Source organism: Theobroma umbraticum, unplaced genomic scaffold (assembly GCF_002168275.2).
Source record: "Theobroma umbraticum cultivar Fairchild unplaced genomic scaffold, ASM216827v3 scaffold_30.0, whole genome shotgun sequence".
In the NCBI taxonomy this organism is placed as follows: Eukaryota; Viridiplantae; Streptophyta; class Magnoliopsida; order Malvales; family Malvaceae; genus Theobroma; species Theobroma umbraticum.
The window spans coordinates 5,289,816-5,309,064 of record NW_018397254.1 but is presented as its reverse complement, the minus strand read 5'-3'; the positions used below and the strand labels follow the sequence as shown (position 1 = coordinate 5,309,064).

The 19,249-nt window shown below is 35.6% G+C and overlaps 4 protein-coding genes across 7 annotated transcripts; 3 read left to right on the top strand and 1 right to left on the bottom strand.

Moving 5' to 3' along the window:
* The first annotated feature begins 130 nt into the window (after positions 1-130).
* Positions 131-3,823, top strand: LOC110412996 (uncharacterized). The gene is made up of 9 exons (XM_021423678.1): positions 131-457; positions 558-801; positions 883-1,032; positions 1,729-1,786; positions 1,879-1,971; positions 2,100-2,198; positions 2,448-2,539; positions 3,138-3,197; positions 3,304-3,823. The coding sequence occupies exons 1-9, from the start codon at positions 276-278 to the stop codon at positions 3,568-3,570; spliced, it is 1,245 nt and encodes a 414-aa protein (XP_021279353.1). The 5' UTR covers positions 131-275; the 3' UTR covers positions 3,571-3,823.
* Positions 3,824-4,478: 655 nt separating this feature from the next.
* Positions 4,479-5,606, bottom strand: LOC110421815 (uncharacterized). Its single transcript, XM_021435498.2, has one exon. The coding sequence runs from the start codon at positions 5,159-5,161 to the stop codon at positions 4,769-4,771; it is 393 nt and encodes a 130-aa protein (XP_021291173.1). The 5' UTR covers positions 5,162-5,606; the 3' UTR covers positions 4,479-4,768.
* A 2,601-nt stretch (positions 5,607-8,207) lies between these two features.
* Positions 8,208-8,988, top strand: LOC110423850 (proteoglycan-like protein). The gene is made up of 2 exons (XM_021438256.2): positions 8,208-8,391; positions 8,501-8,988. The coding sequence occupies exons 1-2, from the start codon at positions 8,299-8,301 to the stop codon at positions 8,768-8,770; spliced, it is 363 nt and encodes a 120-aa protein (XP_021293931.1). The 5' UTR covers positions 8,208-8,298; the 3' UTR covers positions 8,771-8,988.
* Positions 8,989-9,507: 519 nt separating this feature from the next.
* LOC110409354 (DNA mismatch repair protein MutS, type 2) lies at positions 9,508-19,190 on the top strand. 4 transcript variants are annotated; one of them, XM_021418686.1, is made up of 21 exons: positions 9,508-9,797; positions 9,894-10,022; positions 10,100-10,267; positions 10,371-10,454; positions 10,570-10,620; positions 11,230-11,286; positions 11,368-11,450; positions 12,138-12,261; positions 12,351-12,410; positions 12,848-13,090; positions 13,371-13,454; positions 13,573-13,720; positions 14,153-14,280; positions 14,606-14,653; positions 14,780-14,910; positions 15,133-15,215; positions 15,419-15,522; positions 15,880-15,950; positions 16,760-17,058; positions 17,223-17,383; positions 18,768-19,190. In XM_021418686.1, exons 1-20 carry the CDS (start codon positions 9,588-9,590, stop codon positions 17,378-17,380), a joined length of 2,463 nt encoding a protein of 820 aa, XP_021274361.1. In that variant the 5' UTR covers positions 9,508-9,587; the 3' UTR covers positions 17,381-17,383; positions 18,768-19,190. The 4 variants fall into 4 exon arrangements, with proteins under 4 accessions (XP_021274361.1, XP_021274353.1, XP_021274344.1 ...); XM_021418678.1 differs by lacking the exon at positions 18,768-19,190 and adding an exon at positions 18,279-18,738; XM_021418669.1 differs by lacking the exon at positions 18,768-19,190 and having other exon boundaries at positions 17,223-18,738.
* The last annotated feature ends 59 nt before the right edge of the window (positions 19,191-19,249 follow it).

The window sequence follows — 19,249 nt, the reverse complement described above, 5'->3', positions numbered from 1 at the left end:
GCGCTTTGAAGAGGCTGAAAACCTTGTGGGTTGGACTTTTAAGAAAAGAGTCAGGTAAGGCCCATTAACTCCTCGTCGGAGGAAAACGGTGGAGTGAAAAACGGACAGTGAGACTTGGAGAAAAAGATTTTGATTTCCAATTCAAAGGTTCTACTAGGGCTTTACGCCCCCCGGGCCGTCTTGAATCTGCCGAGAAACAAACAAAAAGGAAAGCACAGAAATAGAAGTCAATCCCTAAAAAACCGAAATACAGAGCAAGAAAAAGAAAGAGTGAAATGAATAAGATGTGGAGAGTGAATTCCCTGAACAACGCCGTGAGGACTCTTAGATATCTCCAGGAAACCTCCTTCTCAACTTCAGTTATCCGGCAGCATTCTTCCTCCTCTCCACGCCTCTCTTCTCCGCCGTTCGCCATTGCCGTTCGTCACCTCCGCGCTGGTCGCGATCCTAGCATCAGGTATTTTAAAATTTTATATTTATACTCTATTCTAAAATGCCAAAAAAAAAGAAAAAAAACCAATTCAACTCCCATTTCTAACTTTTTGTTCAATTTCTAGCTATGAAATTACGCCTCCAGTTAACTGGGGCGTCCGTATCGTACCGGAGAAGAAAGCCTACGTGATAGAAAGGTTCGGGAAGTATGTGAAGACGCTGCCGTCTGGAATACATTTCCTAATCCCATTCGTGGATCGAATTGCCTACGTTCATTCCCTCAAGGAAGAGGCTATTCCTATCCCTGACCAATCTGCTATTACCAAGGACAATGTCAGCATTCTCATTGACGGGGTTCTTTATGTCAAGGTCTTTCTTCCCCTGTCTACTTTGCAATTTGCTCGATTTTTCAGTGTTTGGTCTATATAATTTGCCTTCGGAACTTTGCAGATTGTGGACCCCACGCTTGCCTCTTATGGCGTTGAGCACCCAATATATGCCGTCATTCAGCTTGCACAAACAACCATGCGTAGCGAGCTTGGTAAGATTACCCTCGACAAGACCTTTGAAGAGAGAGACACTCTCAACGAAAAGATTGTGGTTCGTTTTCTTTCTCTCCTTCCATTTTTTTTTTTTGAAATTTAACTTTATTAAATTAGCATAGAATATATTGAGTTCAGAGTAAAATTCTAGTTCTAGAGCAATAATGGGAAAAGTGGAAGATAGGCCGAGGCACTCTACAAGTCTACACCACTTCTGTATCTCTTTATATGAGCTAAATGTAACTATTTGTGCCAACAGTTTGGGAGGAGGCATTGTGAATAACTCTATTTACAATTTGTTTACTTTTAATCTGGGATAAGAATGTTAGGCTTCATGTGAAATATATATTAAAATTTGGAGGCTGGATATTGCTGTTTATCATTTAACATTTGATTAACTTATATCTTTTCACACATTTTATTTCTATGGGAAGGCTAAGGTATCACTTTGATGGTTTTTGCCCAGTGATGTCGAGTTAAAAATTTTCCTCAGTAGAATGGATAGGTTGATGTAGATCAATTAGTTTACCATGCTTGACCGCTGTGTGTAATCTTGTGAATAGCAATCTTGTGCCTGCTATTCACAAGTTTATGCCTGATGCGTTATATTTATTTTAGCTAGTCTGTTAAATGCTGTGATAATTTTCCACTGACAAATGATTCTGGAAGTGCCAAAAAAAGTTGGGAAACCAACCCCCACACCCCCCTCTAAAAAAAAGAAGATGATTTTCTTGAAATGGCATGAGTGTTGCAGGAGGCCATCAATGTGGCTGCAAAAGACTGGGGCCTCCAATGTCTTCGTTATGAGATAAGTATGGGTCGTTTTAGCCAATACTTCCTTTTTGTTAGTGTTTATGTTCCCAATACATCCTTCTTATATACTTCACTTCCTTCTCATCCCCAGGGGATATATCTCCACCACGTGGAGTGAGGGCGGCTATGGAAATGCAAGCAGAAGCAGAGCGTAAAAAGAGAGCTCAAGTTCTTGAATCTGAAGGTAATGCAGTAATTTCCAATTTTTTTTATTTTCCTTTTTTAAGTACCACCATCTAATCACACTATGCTATCTGCTTGTAATAGTTGATTTTGGTGACGTGATTTATTCATAAAAGTTAATTCTACCAGGAGAAAGACAGGCCAATATAAATATTGCTGATGGTAAGAAAAATGCTGTGATCTTAGCATCTGAAGCTGCAAGAATGGATCAAGTTAACAGAGCACAAGGTTAGTGATTATCAAGTTGTAAACAGTCATTATGTTAAAAAATGATGGAGCTTTATCTGAACTGGTAATCGAAGCTGATGTGGGTGATTAATTTTGACTATTTATTTTATCATGAACCCTTCTCATACGGACAACCCAAACTGATTGAGCAACCCACGGATTTCTTATTGTTCTTGTGTCTTGTTCTGGCTTTGTCACTTCTTCCTTCACGTCTTCTATTTTTCCTTCTTAAAAACATTCATTTATCAGGTGAAGCGGAAGCCATCCTTGCTAGAGCACAAGCTACAGCTAAAGGAATTGCCTTGGTATCTCAGTCTCTAAAAGAAAGTGGTGGAGTCGAGGTGAGGTTCTTCCATCTTTGTCGTCAAATGTGTGCATGAAAGTTGAGTTCTATATTTATATTATACCGTCCAACCTGAAACTATTAGAGGATGATTCAAACAATATTTCCGTATCTACCTTTATGGTATCGTGACTTTCTATGTGACGGAAGTTCTTAAGCATGTTAGCTTCACTGTGAATCTTATAAATTTCAAATAGTCTATGCCTAAGCGGTCTTTGTTCCTGGTGTCTGCACTTGTATAATGACTTGATACTCTTTAGTTGTTTGGATTTTGCATATATAATTAATCTTAAAAACTTGATTTAATTGTTTGGACAACTTTGTCTAGATCTTAGGAGATAGTCTATTTTTAGTCTATTTTTGTGTGCTGTAGGAGAGAATCATTAGGTTCAGAGAGAGAAAACCCTTCTTTGAGTTTATTCCTGAAAGAATTTGTTATTTAAAGGAAAAAGTCTATGTTATATTTAGCATTTCTGATTTGTGGTCGTATATGAGTTGTAAATTTTTAAGGCTGGAGTCATTTTTAGATGAGAGGTACTGCTATCATGCTCATTTCTAAGTAAAAATAAGACTTGAAATTATGGTCTCTTTTGCAGGCAGCAAGTTTGAGGATTGCAGAGCAATATGTTCAAGCCTTTAGTAATATTGCCAAGGAGGTGAAAGGAAGATCTCAAACTTGTGTTCCGAGTTTTAATGTTATCAATATTTATTCATTCTATCATGTTGTTTGAATTGAACTTGCACTTTCTGCTCATTTGTTAGGGCACAACAATGTTGCTTCCTAGTTCTGCTGCAAACCCTGCCAACATGATTGCCCAAGCTCTCACTATGTACAAAAGCCTGGTCAGCAATGTTTCTACTGATGGTTCTCATGTAAACATTTCCCCTGAGATATCCAGAACCATAAAGGATGGTCCCTCTGGAGAAACTGAAGGCGAAACCCTAAACCCCAGAGTTGTGGACACGATGGCTACAAATCATGCTGGTCATACAGGATTTTCACTTCAGAGCTCCAAGGAAAAAGAATAAAACTGATTTAACCAAAGACCAATTAAGTGAAACCAGATTGTGTTTCTGGGCTCTGTTGCATGGGGACTACTTTGATTTTAGTTAAAAGTTTCTGAATATTTGAAAAAGAAAGGCAAAGGATTTAGGCGATTGTAGAATTGATAATAGGATGCTCATTCATTTGTTAAGTGTTTAGAGCGGCCATGTAATATAGGCTGGATACCATTTTCAGCCTCGAGAATCCAATCCAATGAAGGTTAAAACATTTTCAGGACACTGGCGTTGCCCTTATCTCTCTGCAGTTAAAACTCTTGCGCATAATCGGAGTACAAGTGACATGGGCTGCACGGCCGAAGGAAAAGACCTGGGAGTTGGGCCATTGTTCGGAAAAAAACTATCATTTTTAAATTTACAAGAGATTTTAGTCACAACATCGACGGCCTGCCAATGCCACACAATATGAACCATGGCTTCTGTTCTGTTCTGCAGACTCACGGCAATGAGTGCTAACCAAAAATGATGTAGTAGCTGTTTTCCATCGAAATAAAATAATGTTCACAAACTCAACATAGAACATGTATAAATATATCTAAACAACCTACACATAGTATAATTCAATCGGCTACACTAGCATAAATCCCAGTTCTGAATCATTAATCCAACTAAGATCGACTCTCGGTTTGTTGCCAATGATAACACATACAGTCGCATATAATAGAATATCGGAAAAAGTTTGCAAGTTCTCACTTGTTATACTTTGAATGGATTTGGTCCTATTCTAGGCCACAAAGTCGGGTGAATGAAATCCAGAAAAGGAAACTGTTTTCATGGTAAGCCGGAACTGCATTACTTAAAAAAAAATTCCAAATGCAATAGAAGCTACTTGTGATGGATTCCAACAACCAGATGATCAGAAGCGTGAAGTTCATCGCAATTCACAATCATGATAGTATCAAAACAATTATTCACAAGTTAAAACGCCATTATAAAACAAAGAGGAATTAGCAAAAATCTTAGTTCTTAAACAACTAGACATGAAACAAGGTTGAACTGAACTATTAAGAGATGAACAGAGTAACAATGATGGACAGGAAATGAAAAATCTAATGCTTTACTTACATAAATGCTCACGTATACACTTGTCATCCGTAACTTTCAAAAAAAAACTGACGATTTAAAAAGAGCTCTCTTTGTTCTTGTTAAAGAAAAAAAGGGAAAATCAGATGAGGCCGAACAAAACAGAGAAGCCCAGAACAATGAGCCAAAGTATATGCACCAATAGCAGAGCCTGACCAGGGAAAGATCCGTTTCCACCACTATTACCAACCTCGCAAAATCCAATTTTGACAACTTTAGCCCCCGCGCAATGAGCATCGGCACAGCCGCACCAATAGGTAACTCCATCGTCCCCGCAAACGGGGTCAGCCCTGAAGCAGTTGATAGGACATGAACTGGGTTGGGGGGTACTGTCGCATGGATCGGCCTCGGAACGCAATCGAGTGGCGGATAATTGCTGCTGTGATCCGCTGGTGGAGGAAGAGGAGAAGAGAACGACGAGGAGCAGCAGCAACAGCGACAATGCGGATTTATGGAATGGGATTGGAAACGACATCGCCACGATTGATTGATTGACTGATCTCAAACTCGATAATGGGTTCTAGGCGAAATGGATAAAACGATTTATAAGAATCTTAACAGCGAAGGCGAGCTTTCCTTTTGGGAAATGGAAAAGGGAAGCTGGCCTTGTGTTTCTTTTCTTTCCCGACTCAGACGAAGCGAAATAAGGGTGGGCAGAAGAAAGGAATTCAGGAAATCCAGGCCTCATCCTTGCCTCGAAAGCAACGAATTTCCCTTACATGCACGTAAATGAGGAATGAGGAAGACAAGAAAAGGAAAGGGGATCTTTGTCGTCAAGCTGTCAAAGCGGCGGTTTCTTCGAGCACCCAAAACTCCGTAGAATTATAATGAACCTTTACATAATGCTAAGTATAATTATTAACAGGAGAAGAAAAAGAGGCCGCCAAAGCTGTCTAATTTATTTTGCGTTAATGGCTATAATGCTTTCCTACCGTTTCCGTTTTCTTCTTAGCTGTACAATGCCGTTTACAGGCATTCCTTCGATTATCGATGCCACCACCGACGTGTTAAACCACTTCATATGTTTGGCTTGCATCACGCCACGTGTAAAAATTAGTGTACTAGTATATTCTTCTCACTTTTATTGTAGAGATGCCTATAAGAGAACCTTGAACGGTTGTTATACAATAATCAATACTAGTGTACATTGAAACAAGTTGTAATGATTTGGTCGGCTGCTATTGCAAGATTTAACCAAAAAGTGACTACTCGTTATTTTTTTGTAACAAAAATACCTTTTAGAGTATATTTGGGTCAAAAAAAATTTAGGGTAAATTTCGCATGTTATTTTGTTCTCAACTTCTATTCGATGTTATATTATTAACTTTTTTTATAAAATTATAAAAATATCGTTAAATATAAATAAATAAATTAATTTTGAATTGAGAATATTTTAATAATTTTACAAGATAAAATTGACATCTAGCCTCATTTAAGAATATAAATTACCCATAAAGTGTTAATTGAGAAAAAATATTCACAAAATGTCATTTAGACAAAAATTAAAACTATAAAAGATGTAAGTGAAATTTTGTTTACACCGACAATTGGTTGCATCATGGTTTTTATGTTTTTTTTTTTGGAGGGGGTTGCTTGATTTTTTTTATTTTCATTTTTGGTTAATTCAAATAATTGAACAATGAATCTTTATTGAATACATAATATGACTCAATCTTTCCAAATCTTTTAAAAATTTAAAATTTTATTTCAACTATGAAAAACAATAAAAATAATTTTACTTTTGTGTATTTATTTATGTCATTATCATGAAAATAATTTCTTAAGCTGTTCATGAAAAGAGAAAAATCTATTATTCTGTTATTTTCTCTTTTTCTTTTTTAGAGTACATAAGTAATAGGTAAATTACTTTTTTGAAGAAAAAATTGTTAGAATCAGTATTATGAGTTTTTTTTAAGGAAATAAAATATGACATAATATTTTAAAAAATCCTAAACTATTTAAGAAATTTTAAATAAAATTTTATTTTTTATTACCTTTAATCAAGTTTTTATATTTTTATTTTAAATCAAACAAACCCTTAATGTTTAATTAAGTGTTAGTCAAAATGTCATTTTTATGTTACATTGTACTAACATGATTACGTGACATTTTTTGCATTCCACATCAACGGCATGTAAGTATAAAATAACAAATGATACTTTGACTAATGATATTTAATCAAACATCAATCATAAGGGTTTATATAACTCAAACTAAAAATATATAAATTTGATTAAACGCAATAGATGAATAAAAAGTTATTTAAATTTTTTAAAATAATTTAAATACTTTTTAAAATATTATTTCATACAAATATAAATAATTATTTTTTATAATAAATAGTTATGATGGTTCAAAGGATATTTTTTTTTTGAAAAGTTTTCTGAGGATATTACCATCACTAATTTTTTTTAGAATATTATCGTAGTTAATTTGCATATCAATAAAACATATACTATACTTTTTGTTTTTAGCATAAAATCTTCCAATTTTACGCTTGTTATCAATAAAATTTGATGAAGGGAAAAATATAAATAAAGTACTCGAAATATTTTAAGTATTGCATTGTTCCTCTTTGAATTCAGAGAAAACAGGACATTAAATAAAAGAATGTTTTATAAAGTAATATTTTCATTAACTTTAGTAAGTACTTATCAACACCTATTAGCAACCTTTTCAAGGAATAAAAGTAAACAAAATGCATATACAAGTTGATTTTTCTATAAATCTCAAAATTCAAAATTGAATTCTTGTTATCTTCATCAATCAGCCATCCAGTTGCAAATATTCTATTATTCTATTGTCCTTTAATGTTCTTCTTTGGATATTTTATATACTAATTATTGCAATATATTATGTTATTTTTTCAATATATGAAGATATATTGGATCTTAGACTACAACAAAAGCTAATTTTTCCTCAGAACATAAATCTGAATTTGAAACCTTTAACTTAAAATTTTGCTCACAAATTAAACGCACAAAGTGAGTATTTGCAACGAACTTGACCTGATAAATACAATGTATTGCGGTAAACTTAGTCCCATTTGGCAGTTGAACTTGTTTCCAATGAAAAGGGTTTCAAAAAAATGAAACTAACCCATGCATAGCGTTGAGTAAGCACCAGTTATACGCAAGTATGAAAAACTTTGAATAATATAAGCCGGTGCCTTTGGGGTGAGTGAAACATTTGTATTAAGCGGGAAGGCGTTGCGGAATTGGCCGAAGACGACCAGGTTGGTTTTCAAATCTTGATCTGCTAAGAAAAACTCCACTGGGCATAACTGCCACAACTAACTCCAACCGCTACATAATTGTCACCATCACCCTGGCAGGAAAGGCGCCAGAGAGAACTATGCTGTCTAGCCCATATACAAATTGACAAGGTCAAATGTAAGATAGGCCACAAAAACCAATTTGCCAGATTAAGCTTTTAACCCGAAATTGTCTGCTAAATATTAGAAGCTGCTCTGCCTATATTATGGAATCCCTTCCATTGCCTCCATTCCTTAGCCTCAATAGTATACTTGAATCTGAAGGCATATTAGAAAAAAGACAATCCGACCACCTCCAGAGAGACTCGCCCAATCGTCCCAAAAATTCCTGACCAATAATGGGAGGCTGTGCGAGCAGACCCAAGGAGTTTGACACCCCTGTCGAGGCTCCTGCCAGCCCTGAGAAGGCTCAGCTTGAGACCGCCGCTCAGGTAACACCTTGAGTTTCAATTAATGCATACAACCAGAGAATTTACAAGTGAACAGGAATGTATTGTTATTTCATACTAATATTCTTTTGTTGTCAACATATGAATGCAGGAGAACACTGATGGAGGTGAGCATCAGAATGAACAACCTTTGGTAGATCTTTCTGAACCAGAAAAGGAGGCTCAAAACTCGTCCTCTGACTCAAATGCTGCTACTGCTGCCGACTTAGTTTCTGCAGAGACTGCCAAGCCAGCAGAGGACGACGTTAAAGCCGCTGCCAATAATGCTGAGCATGAGGTTGAGGCTACCCAAGCTGACAAATCAATAGCTGCCCCAAGCAAGGAAGAAGATAAAAATGATGCACCTCTCGTCACTCTGTGATCGCGGATAGTTTTCCGCAGAAACCAGAGCCTAGCGGGTTCATCATACTTCAAAAATTGTTATCTGGAAGGTTGGATTGTATTTGTATCACCCTCGTGTATTGAGGTTCGTGGTCAGCTTCATTGCTACCACTGCTGGGACGTTTGTAACAATTAAAATCGGATCATGTCCATACATAACATGATCAATAAGGTGGTAAATAAATTATTGTTACTATACTCTTATTATAACGATTTTATTTTAATTTACTTAAAATTTAAAATCAAATGGAACATTCACAATATTTGGATGATGGCATATGTGTTATCATCATAAACATTAAAAATAAATCTGTCAACGAATTTATATATTATTTTAAATTTATAAATTTGATTCTTTTTGACTCAAGTGTAAGTTAAATATTTTAAAATAAAACTTAAATTTGAATAAATTTGAATTATTATTTTATCTGCATAAATTAATTTAAAATTATCATTATTTTATTTTAGATAAATTAAACATATATTTAAAAATTTTAACATAAAATATACTATTATTTTAATATAAAAGTCAGAAGTTTAGGAGTGGGCCTGAACAGGTCTGACTTAGCGGTCCAAGGTTTGGGCCAGAAAAGGCCTGGACAGAGCCCATGTGAGCCGGAAGTCGGTGATCGAGCACACGGGCATGGCACGTGACTCCCTCTCCCACACCTTCTTTCAACCCAGCAATTAAAATCATAACGGATAAAAAGGCTTCGAGCTTAGGAGTTAGGAGGCCGTTGAATCCCAATCCTCATCCCGCCATTGGTAACAGTCGTAACAGTCGGAGAGTGGACAGCATGCCACTCTTTGCAGCGCTGGGCACCATTTGTGGTTACCGGATAGGTATAATCCGAAAGAGGAACGATTATTTCAAAGTATCATCCTCGATTGGAGACCATAATCAATCCAGAGTAAAGTACGACTCTCTCAGGGTTCTAGAATGGGACAAACTCTGCAACTCCGTCGCCTCTTTTGCCCGCACATCCTTGGGTCGTCAAGCCACTAAGGTTTTTCACTTCTCTTTTTCCCCTTCCCTTTAGATAAATCAGCAGTTATTATTTTTTTTACCTCTGCTTGTTGAAATAACAATTGAGAATTGACAGGCAAAGCTTTGGTCTCTCGATCAAACGTTCCAAGAGAGCTTGAAACTTTTACAAGAAACCAATGCCGCAATCCTAATGCACAACCATGGCTCTTTCAACTTGGACTTGACTTCCGTCGACCTCGCTCTCGTAATTTTCCTTCACTCCTTTGTTTTTTTTTCTTTTAACTTTACTTTTTTCGGATTTTTATTTTTGTCTCTGAAAAGGTCGAATCTGCCATCAAACATGCGCGGAGGGGCTTACCTATAGATGCAAACGAAGCAATGGCTCTTGTGTCTCTACTACAGTTTATTGAAACATTGCAGCTTAATTTAAAAGCCGCAATCAAGGAAGACTCTGATTGGTATAAACAATTCATACCTCTTAGTGAAATGGTAAACTGCCTTTGGAATGCTCAGCCTTTCATCGTCTCTCCACATGCATATGCATATTTACATTTACATTTACTTTCTTTTGTTTTTTTTTAATTGCTTGTAGATTACACAACTGGTTGTAAATCGATCAATAATTAAGTTGATTCAGCAAGTTATAGATGAAGATGGCACTGTTAAAGACTCTGCGGTTTGTTCCTTTTGCCTCAAAGTTACATTCCTGAAACAAAATACAGAGAAAGAGTTTTCCTTTTTCCAATCATATCCCAGTGGTCTTATTTCATCTTGATTTTACTCTCCTTCAGAGTTCTGCCCTTAAAAAAGCACGTGATCAAGTGCGTATGCTTGAACGAAAGGTGAAATTTCTTGGTTTTTCCTTATTAAACCCCAGTGATGCTTGTGTTGGAAAGTAGCTGATATTTCATATACAGATTTTTCCAGAGCAGCTATTATTTTGTTTTTTTTTTTTTCAATTTAGGCTTTGCATGAGTAAAGGCAGTATATTGATGGCAACAACCAGTTTTTTTGTTAAACATCTTTCAGTTGTTGCCCGTCCCTGTTCCCAACCCCCTCAAAAAGAATGAGAAATAAATAAAAGTTAAACATCTTTCTAATAAAATAGATAGAAATATTATTAAACTTGGCTAAGATTTAAGCCCTTAGACTACGTAGGCAATGCAGTAAGCTAACACGAATACTTTTACCTGCATTCATCTCTATTAAGGTCATACACTCTAGGAGTTGTTTGGTCCACCTCTACCTTGGGTTCTCTGTTTTTCCAGTATGCTTCATTTCATACTCAAGGAAAAGGAATGATTTTACACGTGCTAAATCTTTGTTTATAAGGGTATCATTACTGCTTTGTCAGTGTTGCTTCCACAAATCTTTTGGTTAATTAAAATGTTGGTTTGAGTTTTCTTTTTTCTACTTTGCTATTTTAACCGTGTAATTGCTTCTCTCTTCAGTTGCATCACTTAGTGGAAAATCTAATTAGAAATGATACAAAAGAGGCATCCCTTCTGGTAAGATTCATTTGATTACCAACGTGTGCTTTGTCAATCTTCATGGTTGTTATCCTAACTGCCATTGTGCTATTGTTTCAGGAGGCGAGTATTATTGACGGTAGATGGTGTATAAGATCAGGGACTGATCAATTGATGAGTTTTAAGGGTCTTCTATTGTCCAGGTGCATAAATTTGTTGCTTAATTCACTAATTAATGTGCATGCGAATATGTCTGGCTGTGGTGTGAAAAGGTTTAGCCCACTCTTGTGCCTTCAGTGTTACAAATGCTACTGCTTGGCATGGTCATACCATGATAAATTTGTATTATTGAGCACAAGAAGACAGGGTCAACCACATATTTGGATGAAGGGATGATACTTCCATTAACCAATTCAACAAAAAGGTTCTAAGAGTGTTATTTATGGACCTTCAGTTTGTTATTATTCTACGAATCAAGCAGAAAACCCTTATCAAAAGATTACCTTTTCATTTTCCCCCTTTCTTATCAATTGCAGAACTTGAATCAAAGAAAATTTAGTTCAATCTTCAATATTGGTTGTAGAAAATTATGTGTTACTTAGAATTTCTTCTCCAACAAGGTTGATTCAAAAAGTGTACAAGTAATTTACATTTCAAGACAAATAATTGATAGCCAGAAGGATCATGGGATTAAGAGATGGATCAATTTGTATTACTGTAGCTAATTCAGATTTAAAATTGTAACATTTCCTGATTTGTCAATTCTTTTGGATAGATACCAAAACATTTTTGAAGACCAGTTCTCCTTGTATTGCTTTTATACCCATGAGCTGTTGATGGGAGCTCACCTTTTTAATATCATGTTCTTGAAAGGAAATAAATGGTTCTAGTGGTTCAGGACTAGGAAGTATTATAGAGCCACTTGCAGCTGTTCCTTTGAATGATGAGTTACAACAAGCGAGAGCATTAGTGGAAAAGGCTGAGGCAGACGTGCTGTTGATGGTGACAGAAAAGGTTGCTGGCTTTAACGAGTGAAATTACTTTTCTTATCCCGACTGTCATTTATCTCTCATCATGTTTTTGTGTTGCCACAATCTATACAGATACAAATGGATCTCGATGACATTGAAAAGATCTTGAGAAGTGCAATTCGATTGGATATTGTAGGTGCCTGCTTCTTTGCTACTTCTTCTTGGTTCATTTTTTGCTGTTATGTAAAGAGGTGAAGAAAAAAAGATGTTTAGAAAAGTTTAGATAAGATTTTGTTGGTTCTAATGATGGAACTTTTAAAGCGCTTTAGGAACATTGTAAAATGTACCAGATTTAGTTTATGATGGATATATTATCCTTATGCTAGCTTCAAATGATTTCCTTTTTCTTTTTTTTTTAAAAAATGCCCCAAAGATACGTGTGCATGCCAAGTGCCAACTGTGAGGAAAGACCTATTTGGTCATTACAAAGTAGAAACTATTCTACCTCACCAAAACAAGTATATTTTCTGATAGACATTTTGTGACATTCTGTCCATTTTTTATGAAATACTCTGTTTGTACTTGTTGATTATTCCATTTTTATTTTGTTTTTTTTTCTTGACATCTAGATTTATGCTCGTGCAACTTATAGTCTTTCATTTGGAGGGACATATCCCAATATATTCCTGCCAGATGACATCGATGGACCTTTAATGGCTGAATCCTACAGATCAAAGGACAATACTTTACAGGCATCAAATTCCAATAAAGAATGGATTTTATATCTGCCTAAAGCTTATCATCCTTTATTACTTCAGCAGCATAGGCAAAAGCTGCACATGGCTCGGAAGGATGTCCGCAATGCTACTGCTGTTAGTAACATATTGCTAACTTTTGCTGTCCTGAACTTTTACTTTGTCTTAAAAAATACTGGCTAGAATTGTTGTATTTCATATAAGTTTATTAAAATTGAATTCTTTTGTTCCTTTTGGGTCCTCAATTCTTACACATGCTGTTTATTTACAATAATTGGCACAAGAGATTGCTGGATCACTAAATTTTACTCAAGCAACTCATTAGTTTCTAGTGGTCAACTTCATTCAATTACTTTCAGTTATCTATTCTTCTATTCCTTACTGTCTTTTGCCTTAGGAAATCAGGAGAAGAAAACTGCAGGGAGAGAATATGGCAGTCAAAGGAGAAGCAGATATAGATCTTTCATCCTTGGAAATGCAGGTAATTAGTTAATTACTTAATTTTATCCATCAGCTGCTAGTATCATCAGAGACTAAATTATTAATCCTCCAATCATGTTGGCATTCAGTTTCAAGAAGATTATTCTCTTGATTGCCAGGTTAGAGCACTAGAAGAAGCTCCCCCCGTGCCAACTGATTTTTTTATTGCTCAGAAGACGAGAGTACTGGTCATAACTGGCCCTAATACTGGCGGTAAAACTATATGCTTAAAGACAGTTGGATTGGCTGCTATAATGGCAAAATCAGGTTCACATGTTTTTGTTCTTTTTTTCTCGATGATTTGTTTATCGATTGAAAATTAAATGGAGGTGTCAGAATTATAACAATGCTCCATGCTTGTGTAGTTATTAACGTATTAGCCAAACTTTTCATTCTAAATGTTTTGCATATACTCCTTTATGCAAACGTGTTTATATGTCAAGTATATCAAGGGTGCTGAAACACTTTTGAAGCAAAAGATAAATACAACATTAAAGTTTCAAACCATACACCAAGTTTGCTGGATACACAGAGTCTTCTCTTAATACTTATGGTGAATATTAATATAATTTTATTGCATATGTTTTACGATGAACATCATTGAGCAGTAATGTCATTCGCTTTAACTGTTATATTGTCTTGGAAAATTATTATTTTCCTATATTGCATAACCTTACCCTAGTTTCTTTAATGTTGCAGGTCTTCATGTTTTATCTTCAGAATCTGCAAAAATTCCTTGGTTTGATAGTGTTTTTGCTGATATTGGTGATGAGCAGTCCTTGTCTCAATCATTGTCTACATTCTCTGGCCACTTGAAGCAAATTAGTGTAAGGATGATATACTTTCTATTACTCTTCTTGTTTGAAATGAGTCAATAAAATGGCCAGGTAGAGCACAACCAATTTCTTGGAGAGTTCAAAATGTCTTGCTCGCTTCAGTGTAAAGCATTGCACCAGCAAAGTCATCCTTGTAGACTTCAAGCTGGTTGGACATCATTCCTAAGATTAATAGCTTGGTGACTTTGATTCATTCCTTTTAGAATTTGGGCAGTTATTGCCAACTAGGAATTCTTTTGTTTTGGGGATTAAATAATACACATACAGAATGCCCTGATTAGAATTTCTTGATGCAGTTTAAGTATTTGTGTTGCAGGAAATTCGATCACAGTCCACAAGTCAATCATTGGTGCTACTAGATGAAGTATGTTTCAATTAGGCATTTTGTGATTACTTACCTCAATCAACAGACTGAGGTTGAAGAGAAGAAAAGTACTTCACAGTTACAAACAAATCTAAAACAGAGTTTACCCCTTTTTCTATCTGCTAGGTTGGCGCAGGAACAAATCCCCTAGAAGGAGCAGCATTGGGAATGTCTCTACTAGAATCTTTTGCTGAAACTGGTGCATTGCTGACAATAGCTACAACACATCATGGAGAACTTAAAACTTTGAAATACAGGTATACATAGTAGCTAGCTGGAGATGTATTTCTTGCACTGCATAGTTCAGTCTATTGACATATCTAAGTTGAGGAAGAAATCTAATTATGATCAAGTTTATGGTTATTGTAGTTTCTACTCATTCATATGGAAGATGTGTTGTTAACTATATTCTGGCTCTTGCATTTATGCTAAGAATTGTGCTGCTGCACCAAATTATTGATCTTATATATCTTTGGCAGTAATGATGCCTTTGAAAATGCTTGCATGGAGTTTGATGACGAGAACTTGAAGCCAACTTACAAGATTCTCTGGGGAGTACCAGGTATTCATCATAGATATGTGACCAAGAACAATGAGTTGCTTGATTCTTGGACTGTTTTCTGCTAGTCAACTGTGTCTTGCACCAAAGTTTTTTGAGGCCAAGTATTACTCCTGTGGCACTGCTGGTTATTGGGTTTTTGAGTAATATCATTGTGTTGTTGTACTGAGACTTGATGTGACTTAGGCAGTGTCAAATTGTCTTAGGTCGTTCAAATGCAATCAATATAGCTGAAAGATTGGGAGTACCCAGCATAGTTGTTGATAATGCTCGTGAGCTATATGGTGCTGCTAGTGCGGAGATTGATGAGGTAACTGAGTACACGTATAGCATGCTTGTTATTAGTTTTTTTTTATTTGGAGAAAGGGGATTCGAACTCTATGTTTTAGAGAAGAAAATGCTTGAGTGCAATTTGCTTGTTGTTAGTTAAGTTCTGATATCTGCTAGTATCAGGTTGTGGATTGAGCAACTATTATTTTCTACTTTGCTTTACTGAAAGTTACTATAACTTGGTTACCCGGTTGTATGGACACCTTGATTTATGAATGTTGAAAAGGGAACTTTTCTCAAGGACCTGTATATACCGTGTAGTTGAGAATGATTGTTGAACTCTCTCATCCTACATCATAAGTATTCCTTATAATATTTGGTGCATATCTTAATGCAGGTAATAATAGATATGGAAATATTCAAGCAAAGTTTTCAAGAGCATAAACATGAGTCTCGGCATTATTTGATGTATGTATCTTTTTCTTGAAATTGATTCCTGGATGTGAAACCATGAGCTTCCAATGTAATTAAATTTTTTATGCCCATTGATTTAGAAGGCTGTGAGGATAACCGTTCTCTATCATTAGTCACCTTAATTAATTGCTCAGCATCTATAAAAGCTATGTTCTGATAACGTAGTCTTTTTAATTTTTTGATGAGTTTTCTGATGGCTATTTACATATTTATCCTCTCTGAGTTAGTCTAACTAAAATAATATAGCTATATAGTTACATATTTACCCATCAGCTTTCGGTATACTAAACTCTCCAAAATTAAGAATGCATAAACCTGGCCAACCTGAATAAGACCGCTTTTCACTTTTAATAAATTCAAGGTCATTGTTCTTAACCTCCACTTTTTATAACTTATTTTGACATTGACATTTTACATTCGTTCTCTTTTCAAAGTATAGAAAAATTCTTATTCCGAATAATTTAGTGATGTGCTTCCTTTTAGAAGATGCCTGGGGTTCAACTCTGCATGCATTTAACCCACATTGTCTTGTTTGCTTTCCATGTTTAACTAGAAGAGGAAAATTTAAAGGTCCATTTACTGTCTCCTATGTGATATGCCCATAGCCAGGGAATACTGGATCGTAGACAGATAGAAAAAGTTTGTCAATGTAGCATTTATCCAAGTTATGGAAAAAGTTGCTTGCTAATTTTAGTTGATAATTACTATAAATAAGGCTGCTGCTATGGTTTACAGAGTTCTAAACATGTATTGCAAGCCAGTGGATGCTCTATCTAGTGTCTTTGTTCTGCTTGTGATTATAGGCTGTCAAGAAGTCTTCATGAGAAGCTATTGCTCACCAGAAGAAAGCTCAAGGATCTTAGCACTGATCAAAGATATAAGATGATGAAAGTACTATCTGAGGCTGCAGCAGTGGCTCGATCTACCCTTCACAAAAAGGTACAGCAGCTTCGTACATCCACAATGAAACAATCCCAACTCAGTAAAGCAAGCAAGCATACACTACCAAGTAATTACAAGCATGCTACATCAGTTGAAACCAAGCAGCGGAGTACCAATATGGGTTCATCCTCAATTCAAGTTATTAAACAACCACAATCAGGTATCATTTATAAAGCAGACAAAACTTTCTTCTGCCGATTTGAAATAGTTAGCTTTTTATCTTTGAAACTCTTTGTGCCAGAATATTGCTCCATTAAGCTAAGACCAGTGAAACGGTCATTGAGTTTTTATCAGTAAATCTTTCCTTTGGTGTTCATGATGCAGAAAAAATTACTGAGCTTCCTAAGGTTGGTGATATGGTGCATGTTTCATCCCTCGGCAAGAGAGCAACGGTTTTAAGAGTAGACACATATAAGGAAGAAATAGTAGTTCAAGCCGGAAACATGAAGCTTAAGTTAAAACTAAGTGATGTTCAGACATGAATGGTAAGAGTAGTATGATTATGGGCACTTTTTTGCTTGATGCTGTTTTGTTGATTTTCAGAATAGCTTCCTCACTTGTCGATAATTTTTTCTTTCATAATTCTTTATACAATAGCATATATGTGCATAGAGAAATCATTGATTGAAGAAACTTGAATATAACAATATATCCTTCTTAAGTGTAGTTTCTTTTTAGAGTGAAATACCTTGACCTCCTTAAATTTTGATCGAAATTACACGGAGATCTACTAATTTTCAAAATGAACACTTCGTCTGAAAAAAATATTTTCTCCTAGACACGAAGGTTCAGCCGTTAGTCAACGATTAGTATTTTTGTCAACTTGTTGACATGGCAAGAATAAAAAGACAAATTTACCCCTGATTAATTTTAATAATTACAATTATATAATTTTATTATTTTTTATTAATTAAAGAAAAAAAAAAGCTCTCCACTGGGGAGCACCGAGGGAGCCCAAAATCGAGCTCCCAAGGGGAGCACCGGTGCTCCCCTCCCTTGCCGGTGCTCCCTTTTCTTGGGGTGCTGGGGAGCACCAATCGGTGCTTCCTATTTTTTTTATTTTTTAAAATATAATAATAAAATTTTAAATTAATAAAAAAAGAATGCATTTTAGTCTTTTTATTATTTCTGTTAACAGTGTTTCTAGTTTTGAGGCGGAGTGTCCATTTCGAAAATTAATGGACCTTCGTGTAATTTCGATCCAAACTTAAGGGGATCAAGGTATTTTATCTTTCTTTTTATTATATAGCATCCCTAAAACAAATGTGTATCCTCCAACTGTTTTGACTCTCCACCAGGTTTGGTCTGTAGTCTGTACTAGGTGTTGCTTGTAAGCTTACTTTAAAATGCACAAAATCTTATAGTAGTTGCTGAATCTAGTGGTTGTAGGAGTTACGAAGTTTCTCTTGCCTGCAATCATTGCATGAGGATTTGTGCATTATGTAGGAAAGTGTTATTCACACATTTGCAACCATTTAGAAAGTGGAATGACATTGATGATCATCACTGTCCAGCTCCATGAAAAGAAAGAACCATTTGTAAATATTAGGCTGTAAATATCTAGAAGCTGAATCACAAGCTTTGTCAGCAACAGCTAAGCATGTCAAGGTGGAGATTCTTTAGATCATGCTTAGCAGCTCAGATCAGCATACCTAGAGATTCGAGGTATTTGTGTACAATTATTTATCTTGATGAAGCGAAGATTAGCTCTTTGTTATAATTTATTCTTTGGTCTCAGTTTGCTTTTAGCTTGGTTGATTGAAACTGTAAAACATACATGACTTAGCAATGCAAGACTTGAGTTACTTGTGTATATTTTCTGTTGTTCTGAAGAGGTTCTTATGGATTTGTTGAAGTTTTTGCCCGTAGAAATACGTCAACTTCTATTGGCAGTAGGTTTCTTCTCATCGAGCAACTACGACTTTCACAGTGGAATAGATTGAAAAGATTTTTACGTGGTAAGCATCTCGATTTCATCATGATCAATCCTAGAAATTGTGCAGGGAAAACACCATTATGTATATGTGGCAAAAGTCTTTGTTCTTATTTAATTTGAGAAAATAAAGATAGACGCACTAGGGCATATTGGTATTTAGCCATGTAAGTCTTTGGGGCCTCAATATCGTTCAATCTACGCGGAATGTAAATTCAAGTTCATGATGACCTTGTGGCCAAGTGAATAAAAATAGCTTTGGAATAATTTGTTTGATAAGCAACTAGGTAAAATTCTTCAAAAGGACGGCATAACTGCCTTAGGACACAAAAAAGGACAGCAAGCTGGTACCATAATGTTCGGTAGCTCGTTTCTGCTTCATGGATAACACGGCATATCGTATTTGTTTGGTTGTGTG

Coding starts and splice junctions, on each gene's coding strand:
- LOC110412996 (XM_021423678.1), top strand. CDS start 276: ATGAATAAGATGTGGAGAGTGAATTCCCTGAACAACGCCGTGAGGACT. Junction 802..882: donor ACGGGGTTCTTTATGTCAAG/GTCTTTCTTCCC, acceptor GGAACTTTGCAG/ATTGTGGACCCCACGCTTGC. Junction 1,033..1,728: donor CTCTCAACGAAAAGATTGTG/GTTCGTTTTCTT, acceptor TGAGTGTTGCAG/GAGGCCATCAATGTGGCTGC.
- LOC110421815 (XM_021435498.2), bottom strand. CDS start 5,161: ATGTCGTTTCCAATCCCATTCCATAAATCCGCATTGTCGCTGTTGCTG.
- LOC110423850 (XM_021438256.2), top strand. CDS start 8,299: ATGGGAGGCTGTGCGAGCAGACCCAAGGAGTTTGACACCCCTGTCGAG. Junction 8,392..8,500: donor AGCTTGAGACCGCCGCTCAG/GTAACACCTTGA, acceptor ATATGAATGCAG/GAGAACACTGATGGAGGTGA.
- LOC110409354 (XM_021418686.1), top strand. CDS start 9,588: ATGCCACTCTTTGCAGCGCTGGGCACCATTTGTGGTTACCGGATAGGT. Junction 10,621..11,229: donor TGCGTATGCTTGAACGAAAG/GTGAAATTTCTT, acceptor TTCTCTCTTCAG/TTGCATCACTTAGTGGAAAA. Junction 14,281..14,605: donor GCCACTTGAAGCAAATTAGT/GTAAGGATGATA, acceptor TTTGTGTTGCAG/GAAATTCGATCACAGTCCAC.